At 34.3% G+C, this 18,510-nt stretch overlaps 2 protein-coding genes across 2 annotated transcripts; one reads left to right on the top strand and one right to left on the bottom strand.

The window, feature by feature from the left end:
- Nucleotides 1-1,073: 1,073 nt before the first annotated feature.
- On the top strand, nt 1,074-3,913 carry LOC141678082 (epoxide hydrolase 2-like). The gene is made up of 4 exons (XM_074484310.1): nt 1,074-1,420; nt 2,402-2,569; nt 2,656-2,891; nt 3,410-3,913. The coding sequence occupies exons 1-4, from the start codon at nt 1,127-1,129 to the stop codon at nt 3,675-3,677; spliced, it is 966 nt and encodes a 321-aa protein (XP_074340411.1). The 5' UTR covers nt 1,074-1,126; the 3' UTR covers nt 3,678-3,913.
- Nucleotides 3,914-5,307: 1,394 nt separating this feature from the next.
- Nucleotides 5,308-8,344, bottom strand: LOC141678662 (uncharacterized). The gene is made up of 2 exons (XM_074485015.1): nt 5,808-8,344; nt 5,308-5,720 (listed from the first exon to the last, which is right to left on the bottom strand). The coding sequence occupies exon 1, from the start codon at nt 6,599-6,601 to the stop codon at nt 5,909-5,911; it is 693 nt and encodes a 230-aa protein (XP_074341116.1). The 5' UTR covers nt 6,602-8,344; the 3' UTR covers nt 5,308-5,720; nt 5,808-5,908.
- Between the last annotated feature and the right edge of the window lie 10,166 nt (nt 8,345-18,510).

The raw sequence follows: 18,510 nt of genomic DNA, 5'->3' as shown, positions 1-18,510 counted from the left end.
AATAACTAAAATTTCAAATCAATAAAAATATTTATTTTAATGCATATTTTACATGAAAAAAGATTATACCCCACTCGTTCTTTACATTGGTGACGAAAAATCGGTACGCATTTTAAAATTTCCGCAAAGTATGGTTCCCTAAATAATTTTAATTATTTTTTCTTTTAAATAAAAATATACTGTTTAAATTTTATATAGAAAAAAAAATTCTAAAAAAAATTATAGAATATATTTTATAATAGCCTTAATGCGTGTCAAGCATGCGGAAAAAGTAAGTAAAAAAGCAGGAAGTAGCTATTTTCCATTAGTAATGCTCTAAATTAATCATAATGCTAAATACTTAAAATATATTTATCAAGCAAAATATATGTTTTTATATACAATCATAAAGTTTCTAAATACATTTATATTTTAAAAATTATACTGAGTAAAATATAAAATAATTGATATTAATATTATTTTATAAATTGAAATTCTAACTTTTAGTTTAATTTAAATAAAATTATTATTTAAAATTTTTGCTGAATTTCAATTTTACTCTTCAAAATATAAATATTTTTAATAAAATGGTTAAAAGGATGCATATTGTATTTGATGTCGAAAGTTAGGGGTTGCAAACTGTAGTTTTGAAAGTAAGTATATAGTTTTGTTATTGAATAAAAGATAGGAGTTGCAAAATACAATTAACTCGGTAAAAAAATCACATACACAAGGTAACTTCTTGTTTTTAAATTTTGTTTTTCTTTTAAATTTTTATTCATGAAATGAAATTATTATACTAAAATATTGATTTTTCATTTTTTTTATAATTTATAAATTACTATTTATGAAACACATAACCTAACTTGTAAACAAAATTATTCAAATATCTAAATATTAATAATTTACTTTGAACATTTTTCAACTTGTAACTTGCTTTCAAAAAAAACTTGTAACTTGCTTATTTTCTAAGAAATCCAGCAATTTTAAAATGAGTCTTTAACTAACTAATTACGTGAAATGAGTGGAAAGGCCGGACGCATGCACGTGAGGGGACCCCACTTTACCTACTTAAATCAACATTCACAACACACACTTCATTAACACTTAAACCGTGTTCTCGTTTCTTTAGCAACCGGAGAAAAAGATGGAGAAGATGGAGCACAAGTTCATTGAAGCAAACGGCCTAAAACATCATGTAGCTGATATCGGGTCATCATCCGGGTCACCCGTTACCATATTGTTTCTGCATGGGTTTCCAGAGTTATGGTACACTTGGCGTTTTCAAATGATCGCGGCTGCTGATGCTGGTTACAGAGCTATTGCACCCGATTATCGCGGGTACGGGTTATCCGACCCGCCATCCGAACCCGAGAAGGCTACTTTTGATGACTTTGTTTCTGATATGGCTGCTATTCTTGATGCTCTTCACATTTCTAAGGTTTGCTTTTATTTTTTCCTTATATTCGCTGTTGTTTGCTCTTTGTAGTATATGTAGTTTTTATTTTAAGCAAGGGATGTTAAATAATACTATAACTTTAAATTTCTCTAGGTGTTTGTTTAAGTTAGTTTGTTAGTTTTTGCCTTTTTTTTGTTAGTTATAGATTGAGTTAACTTTAGAGCGTTTTTTTTATTGGATTGGATACAATTAGGCTTCAATTGGATTTGGATTTGTTTATTGAACCTGAAGCTTCTTGATTTGATTTTTGAATAATCAAATTTGAAATTAGCTTTCTAGTACTGGGCACACGGTCAGAGGCGATATAGCTTTGTAGTGCTGGACTCAAAGTTCCTTTGTTTGATTGTTTCGTTTTGTTCACAATTATACACCTGTTCTTGTCACTAATACTCACACACACAATCACCAGTTGTATTGTTTTGTCATTTGTGTATTAATTACAGATTGTTTCACATGTAAAACTGGAGCACCTGAGAATATGAAGCAACATTTGAGAAATTTTCTTACATGTTTCTGATCGTGATTATTTCATTTTAAACAAGTTATTAGTTTTGCTAAAACTTTTGTTTAGCCAGGCTCTCCAGGTGCCCTAATGATACTAAACCAAATACACAAGTATAGAAATATATTATCAACTCTCTGTCCTTCCCTTGTAATTGTTTGTTAATACCTTACACCTTACAATCTTAGCTGGCACTTGGATTAAGATGCCAAATAATTTAAATTAGGCTGAATTGTTCAGCAACCACCCTCCTTCCAGTATCATACAGCAATTCTTAACCAAACTGATGGATTTTTTCCTTTCCTTTTCTCTTTGGCTAAGTGTTACATTTTTAATTCGCAAGTAAATCAAGGACAACCTTTTTTGACTATCCCAGAGTGATAACCTCAAACAATTTTATATTTAAGAAAAACATGATATAACCTATTGTAATTATATTTAATTTCTCTCACCGAATACAGGTCTTTGTTATTGGTCAAGATTTTGGAGCCATGGTTGCTTACCGGTTTGCCCTTCGCTATGAAGAAAGGATTCATGGGATCATAACATTGGGTGTGCCATTTATGCCACCGCGTCCCATTGACTACAGTAGTACCCTGCCTGAAGGCTTCTACATTACAAGATGGCAGGTAATATTTACTACTAACGACTGCTTTCTTGAAACAGTTTTTTTGTTCTGGTCAGTTGTAATATTCTTAGCAAAGTTAAATTCTAGGAACCTGGTAGAGCTGAAGCTGACTTTGGGCGGCTTGACGCCAAAACCGTGTTACGGAATATCTACATCCTATTTTCCAGCAGTGAAATGCCAATAGCTCCGGAAAACCAGGAGATCATGGATTTAGTGAAGCCATCTACTCCTCTACCCTCTTGGTTCACAGAGGAAGATCTTGCAGTCTATGGGGCGGCATATGACAAATCTGGATTCCAAACTGCACTGCAAGTTCCTTATAGGTAATTAATCATTAAATAGTATTAATTGCATTACTTGCAAAATGACTTCCCCTGTTTTACACTATCAATATAAGCAATTACTTCAATCTTCATAATATTAGTCTGTTGCAGATCAAACACACAGACCAATTTATGCAGTACATGAGCTAATATTATAATTAGGACAAAGACCAATAAGCTTTAATATTCTCTCCTTGGCGATAACATAAGTAGGATGATTAGAAGATTTGAAAGTAATGTATTTTCATCAGGTGCAATATCAGCATATTTTTTTAACCACTTGTTTCTTACTACGTCATAAATTGAGAGATATCAAATTATAGTATTCCCGTTGAACATTATCTATCCGTCTGATTAGTAGGTACCTTCATTGCAATTGTAACAATTTCACCTGGAGATATGCACTTTTGACTTTATTTTTGCATTTGAGAAATAATGGACATTCTTATTTTTCTTTGTGCAAGTATGTTTTAATGTGTGTTGGGTACTTTTTTAAAAGCACTATTCTTCCGTTACAGGGAATTACGTTCAAAGAAAACCACAGAGCAACCAAATGCACCAGATCCAATAGTCAACGCCCCTGCTCTATATATAACCGGAAATAAGGACTATGTATTCAAATTTCCTAATATGGAGAACTACATAAGGAGTGGAGCAGTCAAAATGTATGTCCCAAAGTTGGAAATTGAATTCATACCTGAAGGATCCCATTTCATCTGTGAGCAATTTCCTGACAAGGTGAATGAATTAATTCTCACATTCATCAGTAAAAACATTCAGGAATGATCCTTAAAGACGTTGGTACCGGATCCAATTTTCTGAAAATTTGATGAGGTTGTGTCCAAATAAGTTGAAAACTGTTTAACACCGTGTAACCTAATTAGTTTTAGTGACAGTTCTGTCCTTGCTGTGAGTATTACAGTTGTGCATCTTGTAATAATTCTTGTATTATGACAAGAATTCTGTGCAACTTTATGTTATGAAAGACTATGGATCTCTAAATATATGCTTTCTTTTATGTATTTTCTATTTAGCTATATTCATTTATGGCTGGTCTGTATTGAAATGAAGGAGATGAGGTGCAAACTAAATATATTTATTTTTTTGACAAGAAACTAAATGTATTTTTGATCCGATTACACAACTGCGTCTTTCTTTTCTCCGTGGCAGCCATTCATCCGCAGACTGCAGCAACTCCACCTCAACCTTGTTTTTATGGTGATATGTAATGGCTTGTTCTGATGTTAAAATTTGACAGAGGTACTTGATAGTCGTAAGCTTTGTTTTCTCTTCAAGTTTAGGTGAAGCAGCGGAACTGCCATGGGATCCTAGAGTCTTTTTGCTAAAAGTTTGTCCTGCGAGTAATGGCACATAATATAAAAGTTTGTCCCGCGAGTAATAGAACACAAGTACATTGAAGCAAACGGGTTAAAACAACATGTAGCTGAAATGGGTTTTATATCAAAGTGGTGTGGTCACCTGACTTGTCAAAATCTATCACTTAGAACACCAATCAGCAACTCATTTAAAATATTAAATTAATATATTATATCACGCCGTTATCTTATTAAAAAAAATTAACGGTGAGGCTGAGGTGTCAGCTGACATGGCAAGTCCACACAGTAACGGTTATTTTGACCCGCTTTGACCCTCCCGTTTGAACCCCTTTTACAGATATCATACACATATATATATATATTAGGGTTTCATATTCAACATATCAATTTCTCTTTATTCTCTTCGTATCTTTGTAATTAGATTTAGAACTATCATAATCTTTGTCCATAAACCACATGTCTGCTATGTCGAATTCGTCATCTATTAAATCTGATCAGAACTTGATTTTTTGTTATTATGGTATGAATGCTCGATTGTATACGTCATGGACTTCAAAAAATCCTGGAAGGCGTTTTTGGAGTTGTTTCAAAAGAAAGGTAAATGTTTGAGTTGTTTTCATTTGTAATTATGTAAAATCAAATTTAATCGATTTTGTATTTTACTTTCAGGAGGACAGAGGTTGTAATTTTTTCTTGTGGATGGATGAAGAGCTGTGTGGTAGAGCCAAAAATATTATTGTTGAACTGAACAAGAGGAATGATAGTCTTGATGAGAAAATATCAAAGTTGGAGGAGAAACTGTTGAAAGTTGAGGAGAAATTGAGTAAAAAAAGAAGAAAATAAAGTTGATCAAGAAGCAAAAGCAAGCTCAGAACACTAATTTATGTACTGTTATAGCATGTTTAATTGTTATTATTGTTACAATCTGTATTGGTAGGGAAATGACAACTAGTAGAATAAAGTATCTACCTTGATGAAATGATTGTAATGTTCTTTGAGCTACTGTAATGAACTATTATTGAAATGAAAAATGGTGATTCAGAGCCATGACCAAAATATAACATTCATTCCATTGTCTAACAGGTACCACTACACAACTAAAACCAACAAAAGCAAAATAAGTTTTCCAACAGAATAACTTAAGTAGCAGCAAAATAAGTCTAATCAACCATCATAATTTAAGTAGCAGCAAAAGTAAAACAGAGCACTAGTTTCAACTAGTCATCCAGATTAAGTGCTTCTTCTGGTGTGAAGTGAGATGTTGCATTCTGAACTCTTGTTGCATTTCTCAGTCTGCTACTCCTCCTTGTTGCATTTTGAGGTCTTTGACTGTCTGTAGATGGAGCAGCAGTAGACGGAATACAGTAGTGTTCAAGTATTTTCTTTATCTTGGGGCACAGCTGTAAATTGCAGTTTCTCATCTCGCTTCTCTCTAACTCTTGTTAGCAGTTTGAAGTGAATTTCTTGAAGCATATCCAAAACTAGCATGAACCTGAAATTGCACATTGAAAAAAAAGCTAGATTAAGAGCATGATAACACAAAATAAGCTACATTTAAATACATGATTGCTACTCTTACCTCTCATTTATTATCCAGGAATTAAAGCACTCAGACATATTTTTCCAATATTATCTGCTTTTGGAGTAGTAGATATGAATGCCTTAGACCATGCTTTTGCATCAATTCTTTTCAACAGGTGGTCCAACATATCCAATTTTGCAGTTTTCATCCTCACTTGAAGAAGCAATAGACCTCAACTCATCAGAGTCAAAATCTGACTCCTCAAAAGGTGCAGTGGCCATTGCTTTCCTCATTTCCTCCCTAACAAGCTTACTGTCTCTTTTGTTCTCCTTCAGCTCTTCATCACTCTCAATATAGAAAGACCCATCACTATCACTCTCACTATCCTCAGTTTCAGTTTCTTTGTAATGATAGTCATCATCTTCACTATCATCATGTTCTTCACTCTGATCACTATCTCCCTCATCCACCTGATCATCATTAACTCCTCTCTTACCTTTGTCCTTAGCAATTGTCATATCATCCGTGAATGAGTGGTCGACATATAATTCAATTTTACCAAACGGCTTACACACAATAACACACTCTCTAATTGTGTCATCATCATACAAAAGCCTCATCCCATTTCCCATATTTTCACCATCAGTAATGAAATGAACTAAACATTCAGCACTATAGTGATACTTCTCAGCAAACTCATCTAAATCTCTAAAAGACAGCAAATCAGTATCAAAATTTTTAATAATATCAATATATCCTCCTATATATCTAGGGTTTCTTGCATCCGAGTTGAAACGACCATGATGGTGTATCTCTATATTCATCAACATACTGTCACATGCATTCAACATATAAGAAATTACAATCGTATATGCACTTATTATGAACGAATAAGTAAGAAACAAACTAGTATTACACAAAACGTTCAAACGAAATCCCTTATCGAACAATATACACAACAAAAAATGAACAATACAGAAAGGAATGATAGTTACCTTGTCGAAAGATAGTTACGAGTTACTTTAATTGTCCACAATCTCTTGAATATGTCGCTTGATGGTTGAATAAAAGAGCTTGATAGTGTCGCCTGTTTACATTAGGGTTTTTGTTTATCTCCAAAATACAATTCACCCGCCAATATAACGGGTTATTTGGCTAAGTCGGGTTATGTTTGATAATTATTTGGTTCTCTCTCTCTTGTGTTATGTCAGCTGCCAAGTAATCAATACGTGGAACATATGTGGAGGACCAACTCAGCATTTTCGACCGTTTGTTTATAAACTAACGGAAGTTTTGAAAAAATTAACGTTTTCCGTTTATTTTTAAAAAATAGGATAACGACGTGATATAATATATTAATTTAATATTTTAAATGAGTCGCCGTGGGGATTGGTGTTCTAAGTGATAGATTTTGACAAGCCGGGTGGACACTTTGATATAAAACCCTAGCTGAAATTGGGTCGTTGTTGTCCGGGTCACCCCCTACAATATTATTACTGCATGGGTTTCCAGACTCACCCCCCAAAACCAAGAAGGCCACCCTTGCTGATTTTGTTACTGACATGGCTGCCATTCTTGACGCTCTTGCCATTTCTAAGGTTTGCTTTTATTTATATCAATTGATCAATTATGTTTTTTTTTCAGTTTCATGTCTTCCGTAGTAAGGGAAATTGAGTAAACAATTTAAATGTTGCTCTTCAGGCTTAACATAACTTCATATAATACTGTACCTTGTCAAAATTACAAGTATAGGAATGTAAAGAACGCCCAGTCCTTCCCTTGTCTGGTTTATTAATACAATACTACAAGTTTGCAATCTCTGTTAAATTTTCATTAATTTCACTGTCTAATCAAATAAATGTACTTAATGTATTGAAATATTTATACTGAGATGAATTGTTAACCATACCTTCGTTCAATTATCACACGGGCACTTTACAGCAAACTGATGATTGTAACATAGGTGTTGGTAATACAATGGGCGAATCTCTTTAATTGTTTTGTAAATCTTTTCATTTTTGGTATATATGGTTATCAAATGAGATGAACTCTTGTACAGTTCATTTTCGGTCACATTAATTTTTTTTGGTAGAATATTAAGAAAAGAAGCAAATATGAAGATAAACTTTATTAGACAAGAAAAGTGCAAATATCTCGTGGCTCTGAATGAGGAGGAGGAAGTAATTCAATATTCAAGACATAGGTGTAAGGGAAAAAATACACAAAAAAGTTGGTTAGGGTTGCCAATGAGGCATCAGGAGAATCAATTTGTTATTGTTGTTTTTCATTGGAGAGCTTGAGCCTCTCGAAGGCTCAATTATCACTTATTTTGTTTTCATTTGTAATCAATTAAGATATTGAATTATCATCTTCTTTAAGTTACTTAAGATATAGTTTGGTTTAGCTGAGTAATTCATTACAAAGTGGTATCAAAGCATAATTCTCCATGTGGCCTCCAATGATAAATCAACGTGTAGAACAACTAGAAGAGAAGGCAGGGAAGATCGAAGCCATTATGGCGGATATGGTCTCGTACGCGGTGGAGCATGTAATTAGGGATGACAAAATAATCTGATTTAACGGATATCCGATCCGAAATCCGAAATTTTGGATTTATCGAACCCGATTTTTTAGATTTGGATTTGGATATGGATTTAATTTTTAAACCAGAATTTTTTTGGATTTGGATTTGGATATTAGGTATACCGATCCGAAATCGGAAATTCTATCCGAACCCGATCCGAATCCGAAATCCGAAAAAACCCGAATTATTGTATATATGTATAATATTAGAATTTTATATATTACATATTATAATATTATATATATATGTATAGATGTATATATATTTTATATAATATACATTATACATATTATTATATAATTTTTAGAACATATATTTTTATATTTATACAAATTAACTAATTATAAAATTTAATGAAATATAATTAATCAATCATTTAAATGGGTGATAAGGTTTATAAGGTTAACAAAACATCTTTTAGTGATAAATCTAAAAAAATGAATATCAATTGAGTTGATTTTTTAAATATTAGCTATACATATTGTTAAATATATTTGATAATGTCATGTCTAATATGATTTGTGTTTAGTTTTCAGATCTTACTTGAACAGGACAAATCAGTACTTAACTGGATATTAGCACTTATACTGAAGACAGAACTTAAGTTATCAGTATTTAAGGTTCAGGAGATATTTATCAGGAGATAATATCATGACTTAAAGAAGACTTTTAGATAAGGAAGGTGGCTGATTGAAAGTAAAGAAGCTCAAGACAAACGCAAAAAGAGATATGCATGAAGAAGGAATTCTATGAAGAATAGAATACTTGGAAGAAAAGATAACTGGTTGATATATTTTAGGAAGCAGAATTATATTCCATATCAATTAGCGATTATCTTGTAACTGTGTAGTATATAAACACAGACATAGGGTTTACACTATAAGTGTTATCATTATTGAGAATAATATTCATTGTAACCCTAGAAGCTCTCGTGATATTTGTTCATCACTGAGAGAGGACACTTCTACATTGTAACAGAGTTTAATAAAGTTTGTTTTCTGTTACTTGTGTTCTTTGAATTCAATTTGATTGTGCTCTACACTGTCTTCAACCTCCCTTCTACAGTGTGTGTGACCTAACAAGTGGTATCAGAGCCTATCTGTTAACACACAAACAATTTAAGATCCAAAAATAATCATGTCTGAAGCAGAAACTCCAACCAAGCCCACCAAAACTGAAGAACCTCCAAAGACTCAAATCCATAGTCGATATGAGGCTATTAGAGTTCCCAAACTGAAACCATCTGAATATCCCATATGGAAGGTGAGGATGACTATGTTTCTGGAAGCTACAGATCCAGAATATCTTGACAAAATCAATGAAGGACCTCACAAGCTAACCAAACTCGTTGTTGCAGTTGCAGGTGAAGCAGCAAAATCTGTACCAAAGGAGAAGAGTGATTACACTGCTGAAGATATCGCATCAATTGCTAAGGATGCTAAGGTACGACACTTGCTGCATAGTGCCATTGATAATGTAATGTCAAATAGGGTAATTGTAACACCCCCAAATCCGGGGTCGGGGATTCGGGTTGTCACGAGTTCCATTTTTCTTAATAATACTTAACCTTAACAATCAACCAACTGCTGCGTACTGTGACCCCACAATATACACACACACACCACAAGTTATAGTCTCAGGGATGAATACCAAAAATAACACAAGTCATTTTACTCCACAATTATAAACCATTTCACCTCAAAAGGGTTTTTGAATAATTTACATATTCTTTGCCATTATTACAATTCATAATATACATAAGTCTGGTTCATCAATAGTTGAAAGCCTAGCCTATTGGTAGTTCCTACCTCAGCTACGGCGGCATCAACGCTTCCAAAAAACTGCGGAACGTTTCCTAACCGCTTGCGAATTGGAAGCTTGGTCCTGTTCATCTTTTCTATCTGTTGTTGTGTGATGAAAGAAGAAAGCAAGGGTGAGCAACAAGCCCACCGAAATAATATGTATAATAATTAACAATATATGAGTATTCTCATAGTACTCATGAAAGTCTTGGTCAAGAAGAAATGAACCAAGCTGATATCTTAACGTGACCAAGTCGCAATATATTCAGTATATATACATATATACTTTTCACAATCTTTGAAATCCTCTGACATGTATAATATACACAGAGTTCCAGTTTATAACTGTATAAAATATCATTGCAAGGTGATCTCATATATCTAACCCTGTCTCAACGTTTTTCTGAAAATCTTTGTCATGCATAAGATAATCATTTACTAGATATAAGTTGAAAAGATGAAGTTACAAGATACTCCCATATACTTATATCTTTTTCGAATACTACTTGAACCACCACCATTCAAGGTATAAACAGTTTCGAAAGTTCATCACATAGATGAGACTACAAGATAAGACTTGAATATATTCAATCCTTGAAATGTTGTTTAAAAGAAATGAAGTTACGAGATACTTCATTTGAGGGAAACATCATTATAACCATTTGACCCTGTCAATGCCTCAGTAATCACCCATCCGTAGCCTTTCGATGGAATGCTCCGGGTAGTGTTGCAGAAATATCCAAACTGGATGATGAACTCATTACGGGAGTTTGCCGCGCCAGGAAGACCACTTACGATGATCAGTCACAGTAGTGCAACCCCACCATTTTCTACATGTAGTGGAGAACCTGTCGGATTTACTTGTCAACCGAACACTGGACTCCTAAGGAATTGACCGTCTTAGCGGAACTTCCAGGCCATTTGGGCCAATATAATAAGGCTGGGCCGGCGCCACTCGACCACTTACGCCACTCCTAGTTCAGATGAAATCCATGACTCTGAAACGTAAAGCTTGTCCCCCCTTTCCCCAAGTAGAAACTTGTTGATACGGCTCCACCAAGAAGTCGTATCTAGTTGGAAAGGAAAACTCACCGATATTTCCCAGGCGGTGCCTGTTAATGGATTAACTTGTTATAAGAATTTTACTTCCCGAGTGTTGGGTAAGTAATCAAAAACTCTTTTATCAAAACAACAACCTTGTTGCGCATATAAAACACAGCACAGAGCCGGATCCCTCAGGTTTTGAGCGAGTATTTAAATCCCCTTCGAAAGGAGGATCTTAAATATAAAAATGAGTTTTGGGATCCGCCCTAACTTTTAAAATCATTTTGAAGACTCGAAAACATTTTAAAGAATGTTTAGAGTAACGCTGATTTAATAAAATAAATCAGTTCCGATATGTTAGAAAGTATCTGAATATTATTATTTAAATAATATTCTCATAAGGATGATCCTTATAAAAATAATCGAGGTAGGAGTTTTAAAACTCATACTTGAAATGAATAATAAATAACCAAAGATATACTTATACGAAAGTATGATCTTTATTTGAATAATCGAAAATAAGTTTGATTATCGACACATTATACTTTAATAAAATAAAGAATATTATTTAGTAAATAAGCGGAGTCATAAGTCCTCGAATGGATATTCAAAATAATATTCATTAAATAAAATAAAGTCATCGAATAAACCTTATTCGATTAATAGTTTTGAAAACTATATCTATATATATATAAATATATATATATATATATTATACTCGGGAACATCGACTCCCGATTTAGAAAATGTTCACCTTTGGGTCCCCTATATTAAGGGTATACGCAACTACTGCTTATCTCTAGCATAGGTATTATGCAACTTATAAGCATTTGAATCAACAATTAGATATCAAGATTATGAAACAGACATGCATATAAATATCATATCACATGCTCTAATATATCGTAAGACTTTGCTAATAATAATCATGCACTTATCACAAGAAAATGCATATACATATATACATCACAACAACAGTATAACAGGTAGAAAACTTGCATGAGTGTTCCCGGTTAGACTTAAGCTTAGAGTGGGTCCGATAACCTATGAAAAACAACATAAGTCTAAATTAAACCACGGTCGCTTAAGAAACTAGACTTTAACCAATTGAACCCTAACGTTTGCTTATGGTCACTTCTACACTTAACGAATCACATAAGTCGTTCGAGTACCCTTGGCTCCACCATTTTTAATAATTTAACCATTAAGAATTTTAAGGCGATTCTTTCGCGAGTACCCTACCAACTGCCTAATCCACTTTACATAATTGTTTTATACTCCAATTAGTCATTTAAGGGCCTTAATCGAGGTTTCAAAGTAAGGCGAGGGGTAATGGTTCGTTCGTGAAACGCCGTTACTTAAAACGGTCGTTTCTCCTAAACCGTACATCGGATTCAAGCCAACCACATATCAAAACGAAGCTTACGACATAATCTAACTAAACATGGAAAAGTCACAGATTCAATAGTTAGCTCTCTGTCCCGAACACTAAGAACAAGCAGTTGTATGAAATTGGGCATTACGACGGCTATGTTTACGCTATTACCAAGTTTTAAACCACTCCAAACAACCACCATTCAACTCACAACCAACAATACAACCAACCCTCATCCAAACCTTACTACATCAGTCCCCAAACCTCAAGATTTTCCAATTTATACAACCCCACACATGAACTACTAGCTATACTTAAGTTTTATTAACTATAAACAAGATTTCAACATCCAAATCACTACAAATTCAATCCAAACTCTAAACACACAAGCATCATGCTTCTCATTTACTATAACCATCAAAACCATATTAATACTCAAAGTAAAGTTAGGGTTTGGAGGTGTTATACCTTCCTTGGAGTGATTAGAGTAGCTAGGAAGTCTTAGGGAGCCTCCTACAAGCTTGATCTTTCCAAAGAAATCAAGAACACAAAGTTAGGCTTTGAAGTTTCTAAAAGTCCGATTTAAAGAACTGTAAAAATAAGGGTCTTACCATGCTTATTTGGAAGAGACTTGTGAACAAGAGTTGTAGGCCATCTCAATACCTTTCCAAAGAGCTATAGAACATACTATTTGAGTGAGACATGAAGGAGATACAGCAGTTTTAATGTGCTGGTTCTGTTTTGGCCGAGAGCAATGGAAATGGGGGAGGAAGATGAGAGCTTGTGTTGACTTGGACTTGTGGTGGAAATGAAATGATTTTAGGATATTTACTTGACTAGCTGTTTTGTTTAAATTAGTGGAAAGTGACATAAGCATGGTGATGTCATCAAGCTTACATAATCCTTCCCACTTGTCTCATCCTTATGGTGGAAGCATCTTTTTAAGCTTAATCCTTATATTAAGATGTTAACTAAGTGCATTAATCTTGCACTAATTGACCCTCCTCCTTGCCTCTTGCATTACTTAGTCGTTTAATTATTTTACGACTCGTTTATTGTTCATTCTCATTGATCGTTTGAGGGATCATATCCGGGAACTCATTACTTGGATTCCCCTAAACCTTTCTCAATATTTCATATTCCTTTTATGGTCCTCTCTTATAATCTTTGAATTTAAATCCTTTTAATCATGTTACCTTATACTCAATTCTTTCGGTATCTGGTGGATTTTCGGGAAAAATCAAAGTGTTCGAATTTGGATTCTGACGATATTTACATACACTTATATATCATATGGAGTACTAATAAGATCTCAGAATATCAATAAAAGAACTCCTACATAGCGTGGCATGAAAAGTTTTCTTAATCAGCATAATCAACAAAATCACTATTCATCAGTGTTTCAAAGATTCCAAATATTGGGGTTATTACAGTAATTAACTGCAAGACTGCAAAGGAGATATGGGATGCCTTGGAGACAAGATGTCAGGGAACTGATTCGATTAAGAAGAATAGGAAGACTATACTCACTCAAGAGTATGAACACTTTGACTCAAAGCCTAATGAGTCATTGACTGATTTATATGACAGATTTGTCAAACTCTTGAATGATTTGTCACTAGTTGATAAGGAGTATGATCTTGAAGATTCAAACCTTAAATTCCTGTTAGCTCTTCTTGAAAGTTGGGATTTGAAGGCCACAATTATAAGAGACAACTATAATCTTGAAGAAACAACTCTTGATGAAATTTATGGGATGCTCAAGACTCATGAACTTGAGATGGAACAACGAAGCAAGAGGAAAGGTGGAAAGTCAAGGACTTTGCTCTTATGGCTGATGAAGAATTCCCAAAAGCAGCTACCTCAAGGAAAGGCAAGGGAAAAGCGCTCATCACAAAGTTTGATACTGAGTCATCAAGTTCTGATAGTGATGATGACTCAGAAACTGAAAGCTTGCCTGAGATGGATGCTGATGAAGAGATGATGAAGCTGTGTGCTCTTATGGTGAAATGAATCACAAGGATTGCATACAGAAAATTCAGGAAGGGAAAGAAATTTTCCAGGAAAGGTGCAAATTCTGATAAGAAGAGTTTCAGAAAATATGAAGGCAAAGGAGGGAAGTCTGACAGAGGAGATTACACAAATGTCAAATGCTACAACTGTGGTGAGAAAGGCCACATATCTCCTGATTTCAAGAAAGTGAAGAGTGACAAAGGAAAGGCTCTTGTCACAAAGAAGAAAAGCTGGACAGACACTTCGGATTCTGAAAGTGAGGTGAACTATGCCTTGATGGCAAATGCTGATAGCAGTTCTGAAGCTGCTGAGTTAAAGGTACCTCAAACCACTTATGCCTTTCATACTGATGATATTAATGAGTTGAGAAGATATCTTAAAACCATGTTCATTAGTTATAGAGATCAAACTTTAACATGTGAAATATTACCTTCTAAATATCTTGCCTGTAAAAAGAGGAATGATTATTTAGAAAAAGAGTTAGTCATGTTCCATCAAACTCAGAAAGATAGAGATGATGCTTTCTATGTTAGGGATGAAGTACTTAAAATGAATGAATCTCTAAAAACTGAGTTAGAAAAGGAATGAGAGATTATCAGGACTTGGACTAACTCTGGCAGAACAACTCAGAATTTGTTAAGTAGTGGAAACTGGAAAGAGGGCTTAGGTTATGGAGATGATAAGAATGATAAAAGAACTGTAGGAATTAAGCCTATAGTTGTTAAACAAAAGCCAAAGGTAAAACCTGTTAAGTTTGTAGCTGTAAAGTCTGAAACTGAGAAATCAAAAGTTAAAGAGGAATTAACTTCTGACAAATGAAAACTGGAAAAGCCAACTGAAGTTAACGTAAGCTTAATGACAAAAAAGCAGCTTAAGCATAAACTGAAAGATGTTAAGAATGTAAACAAGGTGAAGTCACCTAGGAAAAATAGGAATGGAAAGGAAGGTATAAATAAAAGCATGATTATAAGCCTGTTCCTGATGCTCCTAGAAAAATATGTCATAACTGTGGAAGTTCTAACCATCTGGCTTTTTTGCAGGAAGAATAAGAACATAAACTCCTTACCTTCAAAGTCAGGAGTTAAGAGTCAGTCTGTTAGATATAGGCCACAAAATCCTTGTTTTCATTATGGTAGTTTATGGCATTTCATTTATACTTGTAAGGAATATCATAGTTTGTACTATGATTATTATTAAATAAAACCTCCTTTAAAGAAAGTTAGCACTGTTCCTTATAGTGTAACTTCTGATACAAAGTCTGATAGTGTAAATGCCGAAAGAAAAATGTTAACATAAACTCTGATGCTAAATCCGCTGTAAATTTTAACAAACTTAATAAGGCCAAATGATCCAAGCTAGTCTGGGTCCTTAAAACTAATCATTAGTGGTCTTTGTGATTGCAGGGCAATAGGAAAAACATCCTAGTTCTGGACAGTGGATGCTCAGGACATATGACTGGAAATAAAGCCCTGCTATCAGACTTTATGGAGAAAGCTGGCCCAAGTATTTCTTATGGAGATGGCAACATTGGAAAAACACTGGGATATGATAATATCAATCTTGGGAATGTCATCATTAAAGAAGTAGCTCTGGTCTCAGGACTTAAACACAATCTGCTGAGTGTTAGTCAAATCTGTGACAGAGGTTATCATATGGATTTCTTTGAAGAATACTGTGAAGTTGTAAGCAAATCTACAGACAAAGTTGTTCTGAAAGGATACAAGCATGGTACATTTATGAAGCCAAGCTTTCAACAAGTACTGATTGTTCTGGAATCTGTCTGTTAAGTAGAGCATCAATTGAAGAAAGCTGGAATTGGCACAAGAAACTCTCTCATTTAAATTTCAACAATATAAATGAACTAGTCAAGAAAGATCTGGTGAGAGGAATGCCAAAATCAGTATTTGCTCCTGATGGCCTTTGTGATTCATGTCAAAAGGCTAAACAAAGAAAATCTTCATTCAAGAGCAAGACTGAATCATCAATTCTTGAGCCTTATCACCTACTACATGTAGATCTATTTGGTCCAGTGAATGTCATGTCTATTGCAAAAAAGAAATATGCTATGGTCATAGTGGATGAGTTCACCAGATACACATGGGTGTATTTCTTGCACATAAAAAGTGAAACTGCATCTATCTTGATTGATCATGTCAAGCAACTGGATAAATTGGTCAAAGATTTTGTGAAGATCATAAGAAGTGATAATGGCACTGAGTTCAAGAATTTGATCATGGAAGAGTTCTGCAAAGACCATGGAATCAAGCAGGAATTTTCTGCTCCTAGAACTCCACAGCAAAATGGAGTTGTTGAAAGAAAGAATAGAACTCTTATTGAAGCTACACGAACAATGCTTGATGAAGTAAAGCTACCAACTTATTTTTGGGCTGAAGCTGTGCAGACTGCTTGTTTTACTCAGAATGCAACACTCATTAACAAGCATGGAAAGACACCATATGAGATGGTGAAGAAAAAGAAGCCAAATCTGAAGTATTTTCATGTATTTGGATGCAAGTGTTTTTTTCTTAAGACTCATCCTGAACAGCTATCCAAATTTGATTTAAAAGCTGATTAAGGAATTTTTGTTGGATATCCACTTTCCACAAAAGCCTTCAGAGTCTACAATTTAAGAACAAGGGTTGTCATGGAATCTATCAATGTCTCCTTTGATGACAAGAAGATTATTGGACTTGAAGATTTCAATGATCATGATCAACTGAGATTTGAAAATGAAGACTTAAATTCTGATACTGAAAATCCTGACAGTCTAAATCCTGATACTGCAAACTCTGATAGATTAAACTCTGATGTTATTGAAACTGTGGTGACTAGGCCAAAGGAAGATGCACCTGTGTAGGGGGAACATACTGAAGATACAACCACATCTCAAGAAGCATCAGAACCTACAACTGGCTCTTCAAGTTCTGATTCATCAAGTTCTGATGAGCCAAGTTCTGATAATTCTGGAAACTCAAATTCTGAAGGATCCAACTCAGAGAGCATAATTTTAGGGGGAGCATCAGAAAATGTTGATGAAGACAACATGGATCATGGGGGAGCATCAAGTTCTAGAGAAAACCTTCCATCTGCAAGGAAGTGGACTAAATCACATACACCTGATTTAATAATTGGAAATCCTGATGCAGGTGTCAGAACTAGAACAGCTACTTCAAGTGAATGTCTCTATAATTCTTTTCTTTCTCAGACTGAACCAAAGAAAGTGGAAGAAGCTCTTCAAGATGCTGATTGGGTGCAAATAATGCAGGAAGAGTTAAATGAATTTGAAAGAAACAAAGTTTGGACCCTAGTGCCAAGACCAAAGAACGGATCTATTGTTGGTACAAAGTGGGTGTTCAGAAACAAAACTGATAGTGATGGCATAATTACAAGAAATAAAGCAAGGCTGGTTGCAAAAGGATATTCTCAACATGAGGGAATTGATTATGATGAAATATTTGCACCAATTTCTAGATTGGAAGCCATAAGAATATTTTTTGGCTCATGCTGCTCACAAAAAGTTTACAGTCTTTCAAATGGATGTGAAAAGTGCTTTTCTCAATGGATAATTGGAAGAGGAAGTATATATTGAACAACCTCCAGGCTTTGTAGATTCCAAATTTCCAAATCATGTCTACAGGCTTGATAAAGCACTTTATGGCCTTAAGCAAGCTCCAAGAGCATGGTATGAGACTTTAGCTCGGTTTCTTCTGGAAAGTGGATTTAACAGAGGAACTATTGACAAAACTCTGTTCTACTTTAACCATGGAAAGGACTTACTTTTGGTGCAGATATATGTTGATGATATCATTTTTGGTTCTACAAATGACAGACTTTGCAAGAAGTTTGCCAAACTGATGCAGTCAAGATGTCAAATGTGTATGATGGGGGAACTTAGCTATTTTTTGGGCCTTCAAGTCAAGCAGAATGAAGAAGGCACTTTTA

Source organism: Apium graveolens, chromosome 8 (assembly GCF_009905375.1).
Source record: "Apium graveolens cultivar Ventura chromosome 8, ASM990537v1, whole genome shotgun sequence".
Taxonomy (NCBI): Eukaryota; Viridiplantae; Streptophyta; class Magnoliopsida; order Apiales; family Apiaceae; genus Apium; species Apium graveolens.
Note: the sequence above shows the minus strand (reverse complement) of the source record. Positions and strands in the feature narration are given on the sequence as shown.

Excerpts from the sequence above, each read along its gene's own strand:
- LOC141678082 (XM_074484310.1), top strand. The coding sequence starts at position 1,127 with ATGGAGAAGATGGAGCACAAGTTCATTGAAGCAAACGGCCTAAAACAT. Across the intron at positions 1,421-2,401 it reads ATGCTCTTCACATTTCTAAG|GTCTTTGTTATTGGTCAAGA; the intron begins GTTTGCTTTTAT and ends CACCGAATACAG. Across the intron at positions 2,892-3,409 it reads GCACTGCAAGTTCCTTATAG|GGAATTACGTTCAAAGAAAA; the intron begins GTAATTAATCAT and ends CTTCCGTTACAG.
- LOC141678662 (XM_074485015.1), bottom strand. The coding sequence starts at position 6,601 with ATGTTGAATGCATGTGACAGTATGTTGATGAATATAGAGATACACCAT.